The 13939-nt window shown below is 56.2% G+C and overlaps 5 protein-coding genes across 5 annotated transcripts; 2 read left to right on the top strand and 3 right to left on the bottom strand.

Moving 5' to 3' along the window:
- Window positions 1-313: 313 nt before the first annotated feature.
- Window positions 314-5531, bottom strand: J7T55_013200 (sulfite reductase beta subunit; the record flags this gene model as incomplete). Its single annotated transcript, XM_053141866.1, has 5 exons — window positions 314-343; window positions 401-4774; window positions 4863-5011; window positions 5168-5293; window positions 5378-5531. The coding sequence occupies 5 exons, from the start codon at window positions 5529-5531 to the stop codon at window positions 314-316; spliced, it is 4833 nt and encodes a 1610-aa protein (XP_052995545.1).
- Window positions 5532-7808: 2277 nt separating this feature from the next.
- On the bottom strand, window positions 7809-8561 carry J7T55_013199 (ras small monomeric gtpase rab6; the record flags this gene model as incomplete). Its single annotated transcript, XM_053141865.1, has 2 exons — window positions 7809-8456; window positions 8517-8561. The coding sequence occupies 2 exons, from the start codon at window positions 8559-8561 to the stop codon at window positions 7809-7811; spliced, it is 693 nt and encodes a 230-aa protein (XP_052995544.1).
- A 916-nt stretch (window positions 8562-9477) lies between these two features.
- On the top strand, window positions 9478-10416 carry J7T55_013198 (ribose-5-phosphate isomerase; the record flags this gene model as incomplete). Its single annotated transcript, XM_053141864.1, has 2 exons — window positions 9478-9898; window positions 10001-10416. 2 exons carry the CDS (start codon window positions 9478-9480, stop codon window positions 10414-10416), a joined length of 837 nt encoding a protein of 278 aa, XP_052995543.1.
- Window positions 10417-10854: 438 nt separating this feature from the next.
- On the bottom strand, window positions 10855-11820 carry J7T55_013197 (uncharacterized protein; the record flags this gene model as incomplete). The annotated part of the gene is made up of 6 exons (XM_053141862.1): window positions 10855-10910; window positions 10972-11250; window positions 11319-11448; window positions 11512-11600; window positions 11675-11700; window positions 11774-11820. The coding sequence occupies 6 exons, from the start codon at window positions 11818-11820 to the stop codon at window positions 10855-10857; spliced, it is 627 nt and encodes a 208-aa protein (XP_052995542.1).
- Window positions 11821-12616: 796 nt separating this feature from the next.
- On the top strand, window positions 12617-13939 carry J7T55_013196 (uncharacterized protein; the record flags this gene model as incomplete). The annotated part of the gene is made up of 1 exon (XM_053141861.1): window positions 12617-13939. One exon carries the CDS (start codon window positions 12617-12619, stop codon window positions 13937-13939), a length of 1323 nt encoding a protein of 440 aa, XP_052995541.1.

Raw genomic sequence — 13939 nt, 5'->3', positions numbered from 1 at the left:
CTGGGAATAGGAATCATGCCAGTGGCCGTAGATGCTGCACAGTCAATACAGGCAGGAGTAAAGTATTCAGGTGGTCGCTTGCACGCAATTTAAATGTTTGGTCGAAACGCAACAATACTGATATTTTTCGCACTATATACATAACCGTCGACTATTATCGAAATCCTTACGCCTAGCATGCAAGTATGAATAAATATTCGGGGAATCAAGATCCGTCTTAATTTTTTGTGCCCAAATGCAAGTTGTCTTTTGCCCGCCGGACCTATTTGTTCCCTTTCCCAACGTCAAAGTTTGGAGATTTTCATTCACGAGTCTACTCGTCATCCTCTTCCAGTTCGGCAACCTATAGATTGGCTAGTCAGTAACTTGTAAATTTTCGAGCAAGAAGTAGTCAACTTACATCGTTGTGGAAGTTCGTGCCGTCAGTCGTCGCCTTGATCACTCCCTTACGAATACAGAAGTCGCCGAACCTCTCGCCCTCCTCCCTCTCGAGGGCATATTCCTTGAGCAGCGGCTTCATGATGGCCAGAATCTCTTCCTCCTTAATGCTGGAGCGGTACAGCTTGTTGAGCCGCTGGCCGTGGTAGCCACCGCCCAGGTACATGTTGTACGCGCCGTAGGCCTTGCCGACGAAGGCCACCTCAGCTAGCCAGGGTCGTGCGCAACCGTTGGGGCATCCCGTCATCCTCATCACGATCGAGTCCTGGCGCAGACCGTTCTCCTCGAGTGTGTCCTCCAATTTAGAGATGAGGACGGGAAGATATCGCTCCGACTCGGCCATGGCCAGACCGCACGTCGGGAAGGCGACACAAGCGGATGACGACAACCGCAGGGCCGAGAACTTAACATTGTCGAGCTTGTACTTCTTCATAAGGGCCTTGATGGAGTCCAGGTCCTCGTCGGCTACATTGGAAAGGATAAGGTGCTGGTTTCCTGTCAGGCGGAACTCGCCCTTGTGCACCTTCGCCACCTCGCGCAGGCCCGTCTTCATCTGGAAGTCGGCTGTGTCCTCGATACGCCCGTTCTCAATGAAGAAAGTGAAGTGGTTCATGCCCATCTCGTCCTTCTGCCAGCCGAACGTGTCGACGTTTGACTCGAACTTGAATTGCTTGGGCGGGCCAAACTTCTTGCCCCACAGCTCCTCGACCTTGCCCTTGAACACATCGACGCCCATGTCGTCGATGGTGTACTTGAGACGGGCGTGCTTGCGGTTCTTGCGGTCACCGTGGTCGCGCTGCACCAACATGACCTTCTCGCAAGCGATGTGAACATCTGCGCGCGTCACAAAGCCTAGCATGCGTCCTGTCTGTGGATAGGTCTTCTTGTTGTTGTGCGTGGCACCCATGCCACCACCGGCGAGCAAGTTGAAGCCAAGCAGGTGACCATCGTCACCCTTGATGGCGATAAGGCCGACGTCGTGGGCGTACACGTCAGTGTCGTTGTGGGGAGGAACGGCGATAGTGATCTTGAACTTGCGGGGCAGGTACGTGGGGCCGTACAGAGGCTCAAAGTCCTGCACTGCGTCGCCCGCAACCTGCGTCTTCTTGTCGTCATCGTTGGTCAACCAGATCTCGTGATAGGCGGATGTGGATGGAAGGAGGTGGTCACTGATGCGCTGAGAGCACTCATGGACCTCCTTGTGGTACTTGGACTGTGTGGGAAGGGAGCTGCACATGACGTTTCTGTTCACATCACCGCAAGCGGCGATCGTGGTCATGAGAGCCCGGTTGATAGCCTGCATAGCGGGCTTGAGCTTCCCCTTCACAACACCGTGGAATTGGAACGTTTGCCGTGTAGTCAACTTCATAGTCTCATTTCCGAGTTCGGTGGCGATATCGTCCATCTGGACCCACTGCTTTGGCGTGGACACACCACCCGGCAGCCGACAGCGGATCATGAAAGAGTACGCTGGCTCCAAGCCTTGCGCCTTTCTCTCATCCCGGATGTCTCTGTCGTCTTGCATGTAAGTACCGTGGAACTTCGTAAGTTGCTGGTCCGCTGCGGAAATGGCAGCGGTAGTGGGGTCGTTCAGACCCTCCACGATGGTACCACGAAGGTAGTTGGAGGCCAGCTTGATGTCCTCGTTGGTGATTGGTGGTGGTTCCTCGGGGAGACCCTCGACGTTGGCAACACCGAGAGCCTGCCATATAAGTGGCTCCCAGTCGTTGTATCCGGTCTGATACCCATCGGGATCCTGATCATCGCCAAGACCAATATCAGCCAAGCGCTTGCCACCGAATTCAGCCAGCTTCCTGTCCAGGTCCTTTCCAGGCTTGTTGTAATAAATCTTGTCCTCTTTTCGCGGCCAGTAGTGGCTATCGCCAAGAGAGAAGACAGAGTAGTTGACGGTAGCCAGGTCCAGATCGGTACTGTCCTTGATACCCTCCCAGAAAGCACGACCGTTTTGTGGGAACTCTCCTTGACCGGCGGTTGAGGTGATGAAAACAACGTTGTCCTCCGTTGGCAAGTCCTCAACAGGGTAGTCCTCCATTGCCATGACCGTTGTCTTGAGACCCCGTGCCTTGCCTCGGCTCCCAATCCGCTTCGCGACGGACTGGGCGTTACCACCATCAGAAGCAAAAAGTACCATCAAAGGCGCACCCTGTAGACCCTCAAGGAGCTTGTTGTACGCGTCCTTTGCATTACGCTTTTGCTGAGCACGGATCTCAGTGCCGAAATCCTCGGAAAGGACAGGAGCAAACTTGGGCTCCTTCGCCATGAGCTGAGTCAGGTGGTTGTCCCGGTCCAAGAAATCCTTCAGCTCCTTCTTGATGCGCTCAGAATCTAGGATGAAATTTGGCTGGCCTTTGAGCTCGTTCTTCGGGTTCCAGCGATACAGAGGCCAGTAGCCAATATCGACGGCGTTCTTCGTCTCCTGGAGGACGGTGAGGGAGGAGTCATGCTCATCATTGTACGGCAGATACGCCAGAACGATGGACGGACCATCGAACTTGTCGGCCTCGTCCATCGCCTGCAGCACCTGCGTGTAAGAACTGTAGACTGCTGTCGATGCGACGTATGCGTTGCCAAAATTCATGGCGTAAAGACCAATGTCCTTCTTTCTCCGTGCGGCGTCCGTGGCCACCCGCTCGGAGTAGGGTGTCGAGTCGATGATGAGCATATTGACGTTCTCGCCAGATGCCAGGACGTGGTGTACACCAGAGTTGCCGAGGTCGTACGACCACGCGTCAGAGCCAACAAGCCAGAGGGACTCTTTGCGGAAGAAGACCTTGCTGGTGAGTAGTTTGCGAGACAGGGTCGAGTTGTCGGTCTGAAGGGCGGAAATGGCGTCTTCGGCGAACTGATCGATCTTTGACGGGTCTTCGACGTGCGCAGCCCACTGGGCCAGCGAGCGCTTTGGCGTTTCCGTTAGGAATGTGCCCGACACCGCAGTCTCCTTGACGTCTGCGATGAAGGTCTGCCTCTTCTCCTTACGCGCTAACAAAGAACCAAAACCATACTCGGGGCTAGCTGATATTGTTGCCGAAACTCCAGCATTCTCAGACTTGAGCGAGTTTGCGAGGAATACCCTTGAGCCAAAGAGTTGGTCTAAGATCTTGGTATAAGCCGTCTCGAGCTTGGGCGACTCCAGCTCATAAGCTGAGGTCTCCTCCGGAGCCTGCGCAGAGCCGACGTCCAGATTCTGGATGGGCTTGTCGGCGATCAAATTTTGGTAAATTCCTCGCAAGGCCTGTTGGACGGTCTCGCGGTTGATATATCCCAGGTGATAGCCGACGATGGTGTCGACGCCTCCCATGCCACTTCTGAGAGAAGTCAGGACATCGATGAGGATCGGGCCCCACTTAGTTGTCTTCCTGGTGATCTGCTCCAGGACAGCAACCTTTTTTACGGACTTTGGCAGGATGTCGATCAGTTTAACCCCAAGCCAAGGCCTGTATAAACGTGGCGTGATGATGGCGCAGTTTGCGAAGCCCTCAGATGGGGGTGCTCGGTCAATCGTGTCGCCCAGCAACCCAGCATCAAGTCCAAAAATAAAAAGGCACGTCTCGGCAGTAGGAGAACCGGAGTACTCGAAAACGTGGTATTCTCGGCCAAGTAGTTTCTTGATCTGAGCCCAGATGAGGGTAACGTAATTGTAGATGTGCTCGGATGTAACCGCTGGAGGTTGAGCTTCAACGGTGGTGGCTGAAGACACGCTTGGCGGGCTGCTGGTGACGCTCTGTTGGCTTGATTTTTCTGACGTTACTGAGGAAATCTTGCCATCCAACTCGGGTACGCTGAGCCCATTGGGGGGTGGCGACCTGGGAGAGCTGACCTCCTGGCCTAGGTCGATAAGGTCTTCGGCCAGTGCCACCCTTCCATCGTCAGCGTAGATACCGGCTCCAGGGATGTTGGAGTTCTGTATCCGCCGCACGTAGTCCTGGTTGAGGATCTCACGCAGCACATTCCGCGTCTCGAAGTCAATTGGCTTGTCGTTCACGGAACTGGCAGGGCTGAAGAAGTGGATGACACCCTTTCCTGACCGGATGGCGAGAGCGTGGGCAGTCAGGGCCATGTCTTGCGCCTCCTGAAGCGACTCGGACTGGAGGAAGGACCATCCTGTATTCCTTATCGACGTTATGGCGGAGTAGTCTGGGAATTGGTCCGGGTGCAGCGCCACGTGGATGACGACTGGGTAGCTGGCAAGCTTGTACAAGTGACCAACTGAGGGAAGAAGGATCCTGGAACTCGTAGTGACGGAGACCAGGAGGCCATTCCGGGCAGGCTCGAAGACAGACAGTAAGGGGTCGGCATTGTGTCTTATGGAGATAACCTGTGGTCATGATGTAAGTCTCGCGGTCATGAGTTGTGGTAGGGTAAATTTGTCTATTGACTGGGGGGTAGGTGGGGGGCTTGCGCACCTCTGGCACACTGTCGACGTTCTTTGCGACCAAGCTCTTGTCTCTCCTGCCATGATACCTCTTGAGGTGGACCGAGAACTCGGAGTCGACAGCGAGGGATGGCTGTACGCTAACAATTACATCACTGGCCTGGTATGCGATTCGTGAGACTGTGGGACGGGGGAAATGATGTTAGCAAAGTGACGATCTTTTTCAACTATATGCACACAAATACACAGCAAGACAGTGTGCCTTCTTTGCGCAAAGTCGAACACTCGAGCCGCGGTTCCATGCATCCCCCCAATGGCCCAGGGTGCCAGACAGACCAGCGACAGCAAAAGCAAGAACCATGATCAATGGGCGCAGGCTGGCTGGCTGGCTGTTGTAGGACGGCGCATTGGGTGGGGCGCATGATACGGCGAATTCTATCATGGATATTTGATACTCGGACGCTTGGAAGAGACAAGGAGCAGTGCAGTGCAGTGCAGTGCAGTGAATCAAGTCATCCAGGTAACAGTAAACAACAACGAACGTACCGGCCTCTGCAGGCGTCCGACAGCCAGTGGCAATGGGGGTTGTGGCCATTTCCTGCATCTTCCTCTGCTGCAAGGGCGACAGGGTGTTATTCTTGCCGCGGGAGAGGGAGGTGGAGGTGTCGAGCTTGGGGAGCCTGTTGAAGAGGAATGACATGGCGAGGGAAGAGGAGGGCCCCGATCAAGGGACCGAACGAGGACGACGAGGCAGTCTTTATCCAGAAGCTGTCGCCGGAGCGAGGGCAGGACGGGGCGAAGAAATGTGGATAACTTGTGATTTCTTTGACGAGGGAGTGGCCCAGTGATCACAGCATCACGGCATAGACAGCGTGCAGAAGCCGATATTGCCCCGCCAGAAATGGGCAGAGGACCATTGGGGGAGCAGGAAAAGATTCGAGATTCGCCATGCAAAGCTTTTCGGTCGCCGCTCAGAGGCCGGTGTGGTGATGGCCGGGCAGCTTCTCATCGTCAGGGTGCGATTGCGTGATCGCTCTAGCGCTTTGATGGGAGCATGGCCCAGTGGCCGGACTGGCTGCAGACTGGCTCGAGACTGGCTGGAACGAACCCTTTGGGACTAATACCTAGGTCCCAGCAGGTCCCAGCCGGTCCCAGGTCCCCTCTTTCTGCCCTCTGCACGCCTGGGCAAGCCGGGCCCATGATTCAACACAACCGGCCGACCAGCTGTCGAAACAACCCATTCCGCCCTGCCGACCAGGGAGCAGGGGGGCGAGGGGTGGCCGCACCGGCGTCCCAGCTCCAGAATCTGGGGAGCAGACCCTGGCAGACTGCCCTGCAGCCAATCACAGAGTGGGCATTAACACGGTAAAACGGGTCTCGAGTCCCTTCTGGCAGGGCCCCCCCACCGACTCCCGCATGTGCCGACGGCGATGGTCAAGGGTATCGGTAGCTTTATCCGTACCTGTAGCCGCTCCCACTGCGACATGCGACATAGTGTACAGTAGGGCGGCTGCAAGCGAGCCGCATCTGCATCTCGACCAACCTCGAGCCATCCATCCAGCCATCTAATCATCCACTTCATCCATTCCATCCGTACATCCACCCGACAAGATTATAAATACTACATCTCAGCACTGCACAGCACGGAACAACATCTGCAGCCCTGACAGCTCTGACAGCCCTGGCAGAGTCACAGAGTGACAGCTGAGAGGTCAAGACCGATGCCATCTCATTCCGTCCCACCCTCCTACAGGTCTTGTCAACCAGCAGTGAACCAGTGAACGCCCCTCGACGCTGTGATCGCCCTCTTGTCTTTTCCTTCGCTGCAACCCCCAGTCTGGGCTGTCTGGGTCCGGGGAATAGAGTCAGACGGTCGTCTGACTGAGGAGCATTTCACGCACGTCCCCCGCTATGGCAGTCTGCGCAGAACCGCTTGGCCATGAGCCATCGCCAAGACCCGCAGGCAGGCCACAGAAACATGTGGTCAAACCTTCTCTTGGCCCACACTCGTATCTTCCCTCTTGTCCTCTACTGTGCTTCTCTCTCTCACTCTCTCACACAAACCCCCCACAACCTTCGAGATCTTTTCTAGATCTTCTTTGCCTAGACTCGCCTTGGGTGTGCCAACCCTCCAGGCTGCTCGTCATGTCTCAGTGAAAGCTACATAAGACTCTTGGGCTCCGTCAGAATTAATATAATCAACCAAGCGCGAAGCCTGACTTCTCAGAACGTATTATAGTATGCTAAGAAATCAGACCAACTGCTTAATCATAAGAGGGGGACATATTCTCAAGAGGCTATTCTGCAGGAGGCCATACCACAAGATGCTTGTTTCATACACAAATCTCTCACACATCCGCACTAACGCGCACACACGCGCCTGCACGGGCTACTTCTAACATGTCCCGCGGTTGAGGAGCCTTTTTGCATGCTTCAGAAGCCCCAAACCTTCTCGCACACCTCGGTGTACACTTCAGTGCACTCATTGGACGGCGATATCACGCTACATGTTCATATTTATAGAGAGTGCATCACCAATGCAACAGTCCAATGCCCTGGGCCCGGTTTGTTGGACTTCACCTGAGGCTCGGCGGACTCGGCGCAGGCTAGACCAGTCGGTCGGGACGCTCATGCATTGTGTGCCTTGGGGATGGTTCCGCCTTGCCGTGCTCATGCTTGGTCTCTGTAGAGCTAGAGTCGCAGCCCACACCTGGTTGCGCATCTCGGAATGTTGTTGCAGATCAGTTGACACATGACATGCCAGGTAGAACGAGGATGCGCTCACTATCATTGTCGCAACATTCGACACCAGCACCTGGCACTCCCGCTCGAGCATATCCTTGTCCCATTAGCCATTAACTGTAGTGTTTATGATCCAAGATTCAAACAGAAACGCCGCCCAATGCTATAGAATGCTATAGTACACGAACGAACACCTGACCGATATGCCTGCAAATGCTTCAAGCCTAGACCACATCTACTCGTCGTCGTCTGCTGCACCAGCTGCCAGCGGCACCCGCTGGCTAGACGCCCACTCCTCGTCCTCCCTGGCACCCACCCAGTAGTCCCGGCCAACAAAGAGCATCAGCCGGCCCAGGCTGCCCTTCCAGCCCTCGCCGTCGGGCGACCCAGGAGTAAATGGCAGGACCGTGGCGCCCTTGTCGCCCGCCAGCCCGGCCATGTACCTCTGCAGGGCCTGTCTGGTGAAGCTCATGACCACGAACATGAGATACACACGGATGAGCGTGAACGCCACGATGAGGACCATGCTGGCCGCCGTGTCCGTGGTCTGCTCGGCCGCGTCGCCCTGCGGGTTGCCGCCCGACCTGAGGTACCACTGCACGGCGAACGTCGCCGTGTAGGCGGCATTGGCGGCCGTGTCGGCGATGTAGAGCCACGCCAGCGCCAGGTTCTGGAAGGGCGACTGCCTCCGGATGTGCGGGATCAGGACCGCGAGGGTGGCGAGGACCGCTACCGAGTATATGTACATCGAGAGCTGGACCGCGTCGAGGGAGAAGCCCGTTAGGATGGCGAGCAGCCCGTACAGGCCCGTGACTTTGTTGATGAGGAGGGCTATCGAGATCATCTCGGTGCCGGTCTGGAGGGACATGAGGCCGAGGAAGGTCTGCAGATGGTGGTTAGCTGGCTGGCGGTGATGACGGGCTTTTGGATGGCGTGAGCGCACCTTGGGCTTCGGCAGCCACAGGCGCAGGCCTCTTGAAGTCGCCATAATGCTTTCTTGCTGCCACCTCGAATGCAGAAATCTGGAGTTCTAGCTAGATGATGGTCCTGGATGCAAGGTACTGGTGGTCTTGGTCGGCTTTTAGGGGGTCTCGTTAATGCGGAAGACAGTCAGGGTTGGATGTGGCAAGAGCTGGAAAGTATCCGAACCGAATCAATCAGCCCTGGAGGAAATACGGATGCGTCGGGGTGCAGCGTCACACCCGGTCCGAGGCAGGCACCCACCCCCCCTGTAGGATTTAGGCGTTGTATTTTGAGATACGCGGGTCTACCGCATACAGTACACCCGTGCGGCTCACCTACTCGGCCTACGCACTCGGCCTTGAATCTGTCGCTATCAGCCTCACTGAATCGACAAGATCTTTCACGACTCGATGCAAAATCTTATATGCAGAGAGGCCACTGCTGCAAATCCAGAGCAGTCTGTCAGTCTGTCAAAACCTTCATTGCTGCTACGTAGTTCTAATGGTCAAGTGGTCGGATTTGATGCCATGATGAAGACCAATTTTCGTGATGACTCAGCCATTGTTTCCCCCCGCGAACGGCGCTTCTCATCGTGAGTTGGGTTCTGGGGGGCCGTGTAGGCGACAATCGGCCATGCGCCTATTAGAAGAACGCGAGGCATTACTCCGAACGGCGAGCTCGACCGTGTTGATGACTAGTTTTTTGACTTTCCCACAAGATTCACAAGTTCGTCCCATTTGATGCGTTTACGACTCGCCAGCCCATCCCCCAAGTTTATTGCCGCACCTCCTGTGAGACCTGCAGCGGTTCATATAAGCCGGAGACGCTACACTTGCCCTGCGCCCCGGACTCCTCTGCGAGCAGGACAACTGCAAAGGCCCAGGAGCGACCACCTCAGGGCTCACAACCACAACCACAGGCAACCCACAGCCCCCAGAGCAATGGCGACAACATCCACCTCGGCGCTCAGCGCGACCGAGCAGGCCGCCCTGGTCGAGGAGTCCAAGCGCGCGGCCGCCTACGAGGCCGTCAAGGAGCACATGGACCTGAAGTACACGCACGTGGGCATCGGCTCCGGCAGCACCGTCGTCTACGTCGTCGAGGCCATCGCCGCCCTGGGGCCCGACGCCACCGCCAGGATGGCCTTCTTCCCCACCGGCGAGCAGTCGCGCGAGCTGATCCGCGGCGCCGGCCTGCGCCTGCAGTACGTCCAGGACCTGCCCGAGGGCCAGCAGCTCGACGTCTGCTTCGACGGCGCCGACGAGGTCGACGAGGAGCTCAACCTCATCAAGGGCGGCGGCGCCTGCCTGTTCCAGGAGAAGCTGATCGTCACCAAGGCCAAGAAGTTTGTCTGTGTCGCTGGTGAGTGATAGGACGGCCTACTTGGCTCGCCATATCTCTCTTTGCCCCCCCCCCCCTCTCTTGAAATTGTAAAAAGGGAAAATTTGACATTATGTGTTGCAGATTTCAGGAAAATGTCCGCGAGGCTGGGGACAAGCTGGAAGAAGGGCATCCCGATAGAGGTCGTCTACCAGGCTACAGGGCACGTGCTGGCAGAGCTGAAGAAGCTGGGCTCTATCAACCCCGTGCTGCGCTCGGGGCTGCCAGGCAAAGCGGGCTCGATAGTGACTGACAACGGCAACTCGCTCATCGATGCGCCCTTCCCGCCGCTTGCCCTGGCGAAAGACCTCAAGGGCAAGGACGGCGAGAATGGCGTCTGGACCGTCGACGGCCTGGCCGACAAGATCATCAAGATTGTGGGCGTCGTCGAGGTTGGGCTGTTCGCAGGCGCGAACGGCTTCCAGGTCCAGAGCAGCGCCCAGAAGCCAGTCGCGGCGTACTTTGGCATGGCAGATGGTTCGGTGCAGTCTCGGAAATGAATGGGAAATACGCCCTTGTATTAAATTACTCCAGGGACACGTTCACTCTGAGACATCGCCCAGTGGAGAGCTTACGAGGCGGACGTCATCCCAGATAGAAGTTGGAAGGTTTCAACGGCCGGGACAAGAGCGATACGCAGCAGTTACGATCGCAGCCAACAGCAGTCTCGCCGCCGGCAGCCGAGACATTAGACAAGAGGTCTGAAGATGAATTAGATAGTATACTAAAAGTTCTTATCAGTCGGAAGAAATCATGGGTCGTCATTCATGACCCATTAATCGTTGTTTATTATACAATCGCTCATGCTGAGAGCCCGTGGCCAATGATATACCGGCCTGGCTGATTGTTGCTTTCTACAAGATGCAGCTCTGGATGCCTCCTCTCGGTACTGGGTACCGAGGCCGCCGATCCGTGGGGTCTAACAATGCTGCGTTCGTTTAACAGGCGCAGCCCTCCTGGCTCGTTGGCGAGTTGTTCGTTTTCACGTCAATCACTTCCGAAATGTTAGCACGTCACAAGTTTCTTCCTCCGGGACAGCAAGGACCCAAACTTACTCTGGTTGGTCGCTTGTGCGGCAGCATCGCTACCCTCCATGCCTGGCAGGGCCTGGGCTATTCTCTTAAACAGTGTCTTCACATTGTGGCCCAGCTTGGCGCTTGTCTCGACAAACATGAGGTTGTTTTTCTTGGCCTCCTCCTCGCCCTGTTGTGTGGTGACTTCTCGCTTGTCGTTAAGATCGGTCTTGTTGCCCACAAGCACGATGATCACGTCGTTCCCTCGCTCGGCCCGGACATCGTCGATCCACTTCCTCGTGTTCTGGAACGATTTTGCGTCTGGTTTCCCTATGTATCAGCTATTGTCCCCACCTTGGAAGCTTCTGGTGGATCCCGTCTCAGCTCACTTGAAATATCGTAGACCACCACGGCAACACTGGAATCTCGGATGTAGGAGGGGATCAAAGATCTGAATCTTTCCTGGCCGGCTGTATCCCAGAGCTGCAGCCGTACTGTCCTGTCTTCGAGGTACATCGTCTGGGAATCGCGTCAGCCTCGGGGTCCATGGTCGGTTGCTTCTGCGGATGGGCCGTAAATCACCTTGGAGAGGAAATCGATGCCGATTGTGGCTTGGTACATGTTGTCGAACGAGTCATACATGAACCGGGTGATGAGAGATGTCTTGCCCACTATAAACAGACGACGGGACGACGTTAGCATGCGCTGTACGTGGCTTCGGGGGTCCTGACTAGACTGGACGTACCACTCTGTTCGCCTAAGAAGACCAGCCTGCAGACATATAGATGATTAGCCTCAAGCGCCTGGAGAAGAGTGATACCGGTCAAGTTTGAGGACTGTTTACTTGAACTTCTTCAGGGGGTTGTTGTAGGATCCTCCTGCTTGCGCCATCTTGTTGGATTTGCCGTAGAATCGGGTGGTTGTGAGTGTAAGAATCCGGCGAGTGGATGTCGTCAGTTGGGTGGAGCAGGGAAAGGAAAGACACTCTTCGAGAAGCCGTCTATGTAGGTGGGCAGATACGTGTTTGGAATATCTCGCCGCTTGAGGGTGGTGTCGTTCGTTATAGATCAAACAGGATGGATTGAGGGTTGGATCGAGTTGGACTGTCTTTGTTCTGATCCTGGGTAGCCGGGCTCTCGGTGGTTGAAATCTTATTTGGAGCTCTTGACAGCTTGCCTTGGCCAAATGCGGGACGCCAGCAGCGAGAAACAAACGGTGTAGAAACGGGTCCCCTCTTCTCAACGACCAGTTGTACAGTAGATACGGAGAACTGCGCAGTCTATCTTTCTCCACGACATCTGGATCCCCTTTCACCGCGTTGGCCAGCGTCTCGGCGCCCGCGCTGTGGGGCCAGCAGCCAGCCAGTGATTGGCGACGCAACGCCCGCCACCATGCAGCTCTGCAGGGCTCTCTGCAGGCCTGCGAGCCTGGGCCCAGTCTGTTAGCGGGCTGCTTATCGATAGACCTCCCCATCTCTGATTTTTTTTCAGTTCCCAGGGTATTTGGAGAGATGGGCCGGGTCCAGCAAGTCCCTCTCCCAGTCCAGTTTGTCAATCAGTCAATTTGATCGTTTGGCCGCTCGCTCATTAGCAATTGAACCCATCCAGACTTCGCCCTCACATCAATCAACTACCTTTCGCGCCCAAGCCTATCACATACTATCAACACACAAAATCAAGCCGCCAAGATGGCTGTCCTTAGGGGTCGCACAGGCAACCCGGACGCCCCTCAACAGCACAGCCAACCGTCACGAAAGGGCAAGAAGGCATGGAGGAAGAACGTCGACGTGACCGAGGTGAAAAAGGGACTCGAGGACCTAAACGACGAGATCATTCAAGGCGGCGTCGTCGCCGAGAAGGACTCCAGCGAGCTCTTCGTCCTCGATACCGGCGGTGACTCCCGCAACACCAAGAGAGTCCCCAAAGTCAAGGGTCTCAAGGCCGACGAAATCATCGCCGCCCGGTCTGTGATCCCGGCCGTTTCCAGCAAGAAGAGACCCGCCGACAAGACCACCGATGGCATATTACCTGTCAAACGCCAGCGCACAAACTATGTCACCCACAAGGAGCTCACTCGGATCAAGAAGGTGGCCGACGGACACCATGAATCGACGGTGGATGTCGTTGACGCCAGTTACGACCCTTGGGCCGTGGGTACAAACCCCGCCTCGAGCTCTGTGGCGTATCAGGAGGAGAAAGAATGGCTGCCAGAGCCGACAAGGCCTAAAGCCCCGTCCACGTTGGCGAAGAAGCCCATATCCCTCTCCGCCAGCGGAAAGAATGTGCCCGCAATTGCCAAGCCGGCTGGTGGGTTCAGCTACAATCCCGCCGTGACGGACTATGTCAACAGGCTAGAGCTAGAAGGCGAGAAGGCTCTCGAGGCTGAGCGCAAGCGCTTGGAGGAGCTCGAGGCGGACCGCAAGCGACAGGAGGCCGCTGCCCGCTCCGCCGCCGAAGCAGAGGCAGCAGAGGCGCGCGCCGAGCTGTCGGAGTGGGACGAGGACTCGGCATGGGAGGGTATCGAAAGCGACGCCGAAGGCGTGATCACAAAACGGCCGAAGCGGAAGACCCCAGCTCAGAGGAACAAGGCTAAGAGGAGGAAGCTCTCAGAGGGTCTCAAGAAGCACCAGGCAGCGGCGAAGAGGAAGGAGGAGCAGGCCAAGCATATCAAGGAGATCGCCGAGGCTGTGGAGGAGAAGCAGCGGCAGCTAGCTCTGTCCAAGGTCGAGATGAGTGAGGATGAGAGCGAGGGCGATGATATCGAGCTACGCAGGAGACAGCTGGGCAAGTTCAAGCTTCCTGAGAAGGACCTTGAGCTGGTGCTACCGGACGAGCTTCAGGACTCATTGAGGCTGTTGAAACCCGAGGGCAATCTGCTCAAGGACCGGTACAGGAGTCTACTGGTGAGAGGGCGGCTGGAGGCCAGGAGAAAGATTCCCTTCCGGAAGCAGGCCAAGGTCAAGTTCACCGAGAAGTGGGGACACAAGGACTTCGATATTTCCAGGCTCTAG

This window comes from Diaporthe amygdali, assembly GCF_026229845.1.
Source record: "Diaporthe amygdali strain CAA958 chromosome Unknown NODE_9_length_1275696_cov_64_842800, whole genome shotgun sequence".
Classification (NCBI taxonomy): Eukaryota; Fungi; Ascomycota; class Sordariomycetes; order Diaporthales; family Diaporthaceae; genus Diaporthe; species Diaporthe amygdali.
Note: the sequence above shows the minus strand (reverse complement) of the source record. Positions and strands in the feature narration are given on the sequence as shown.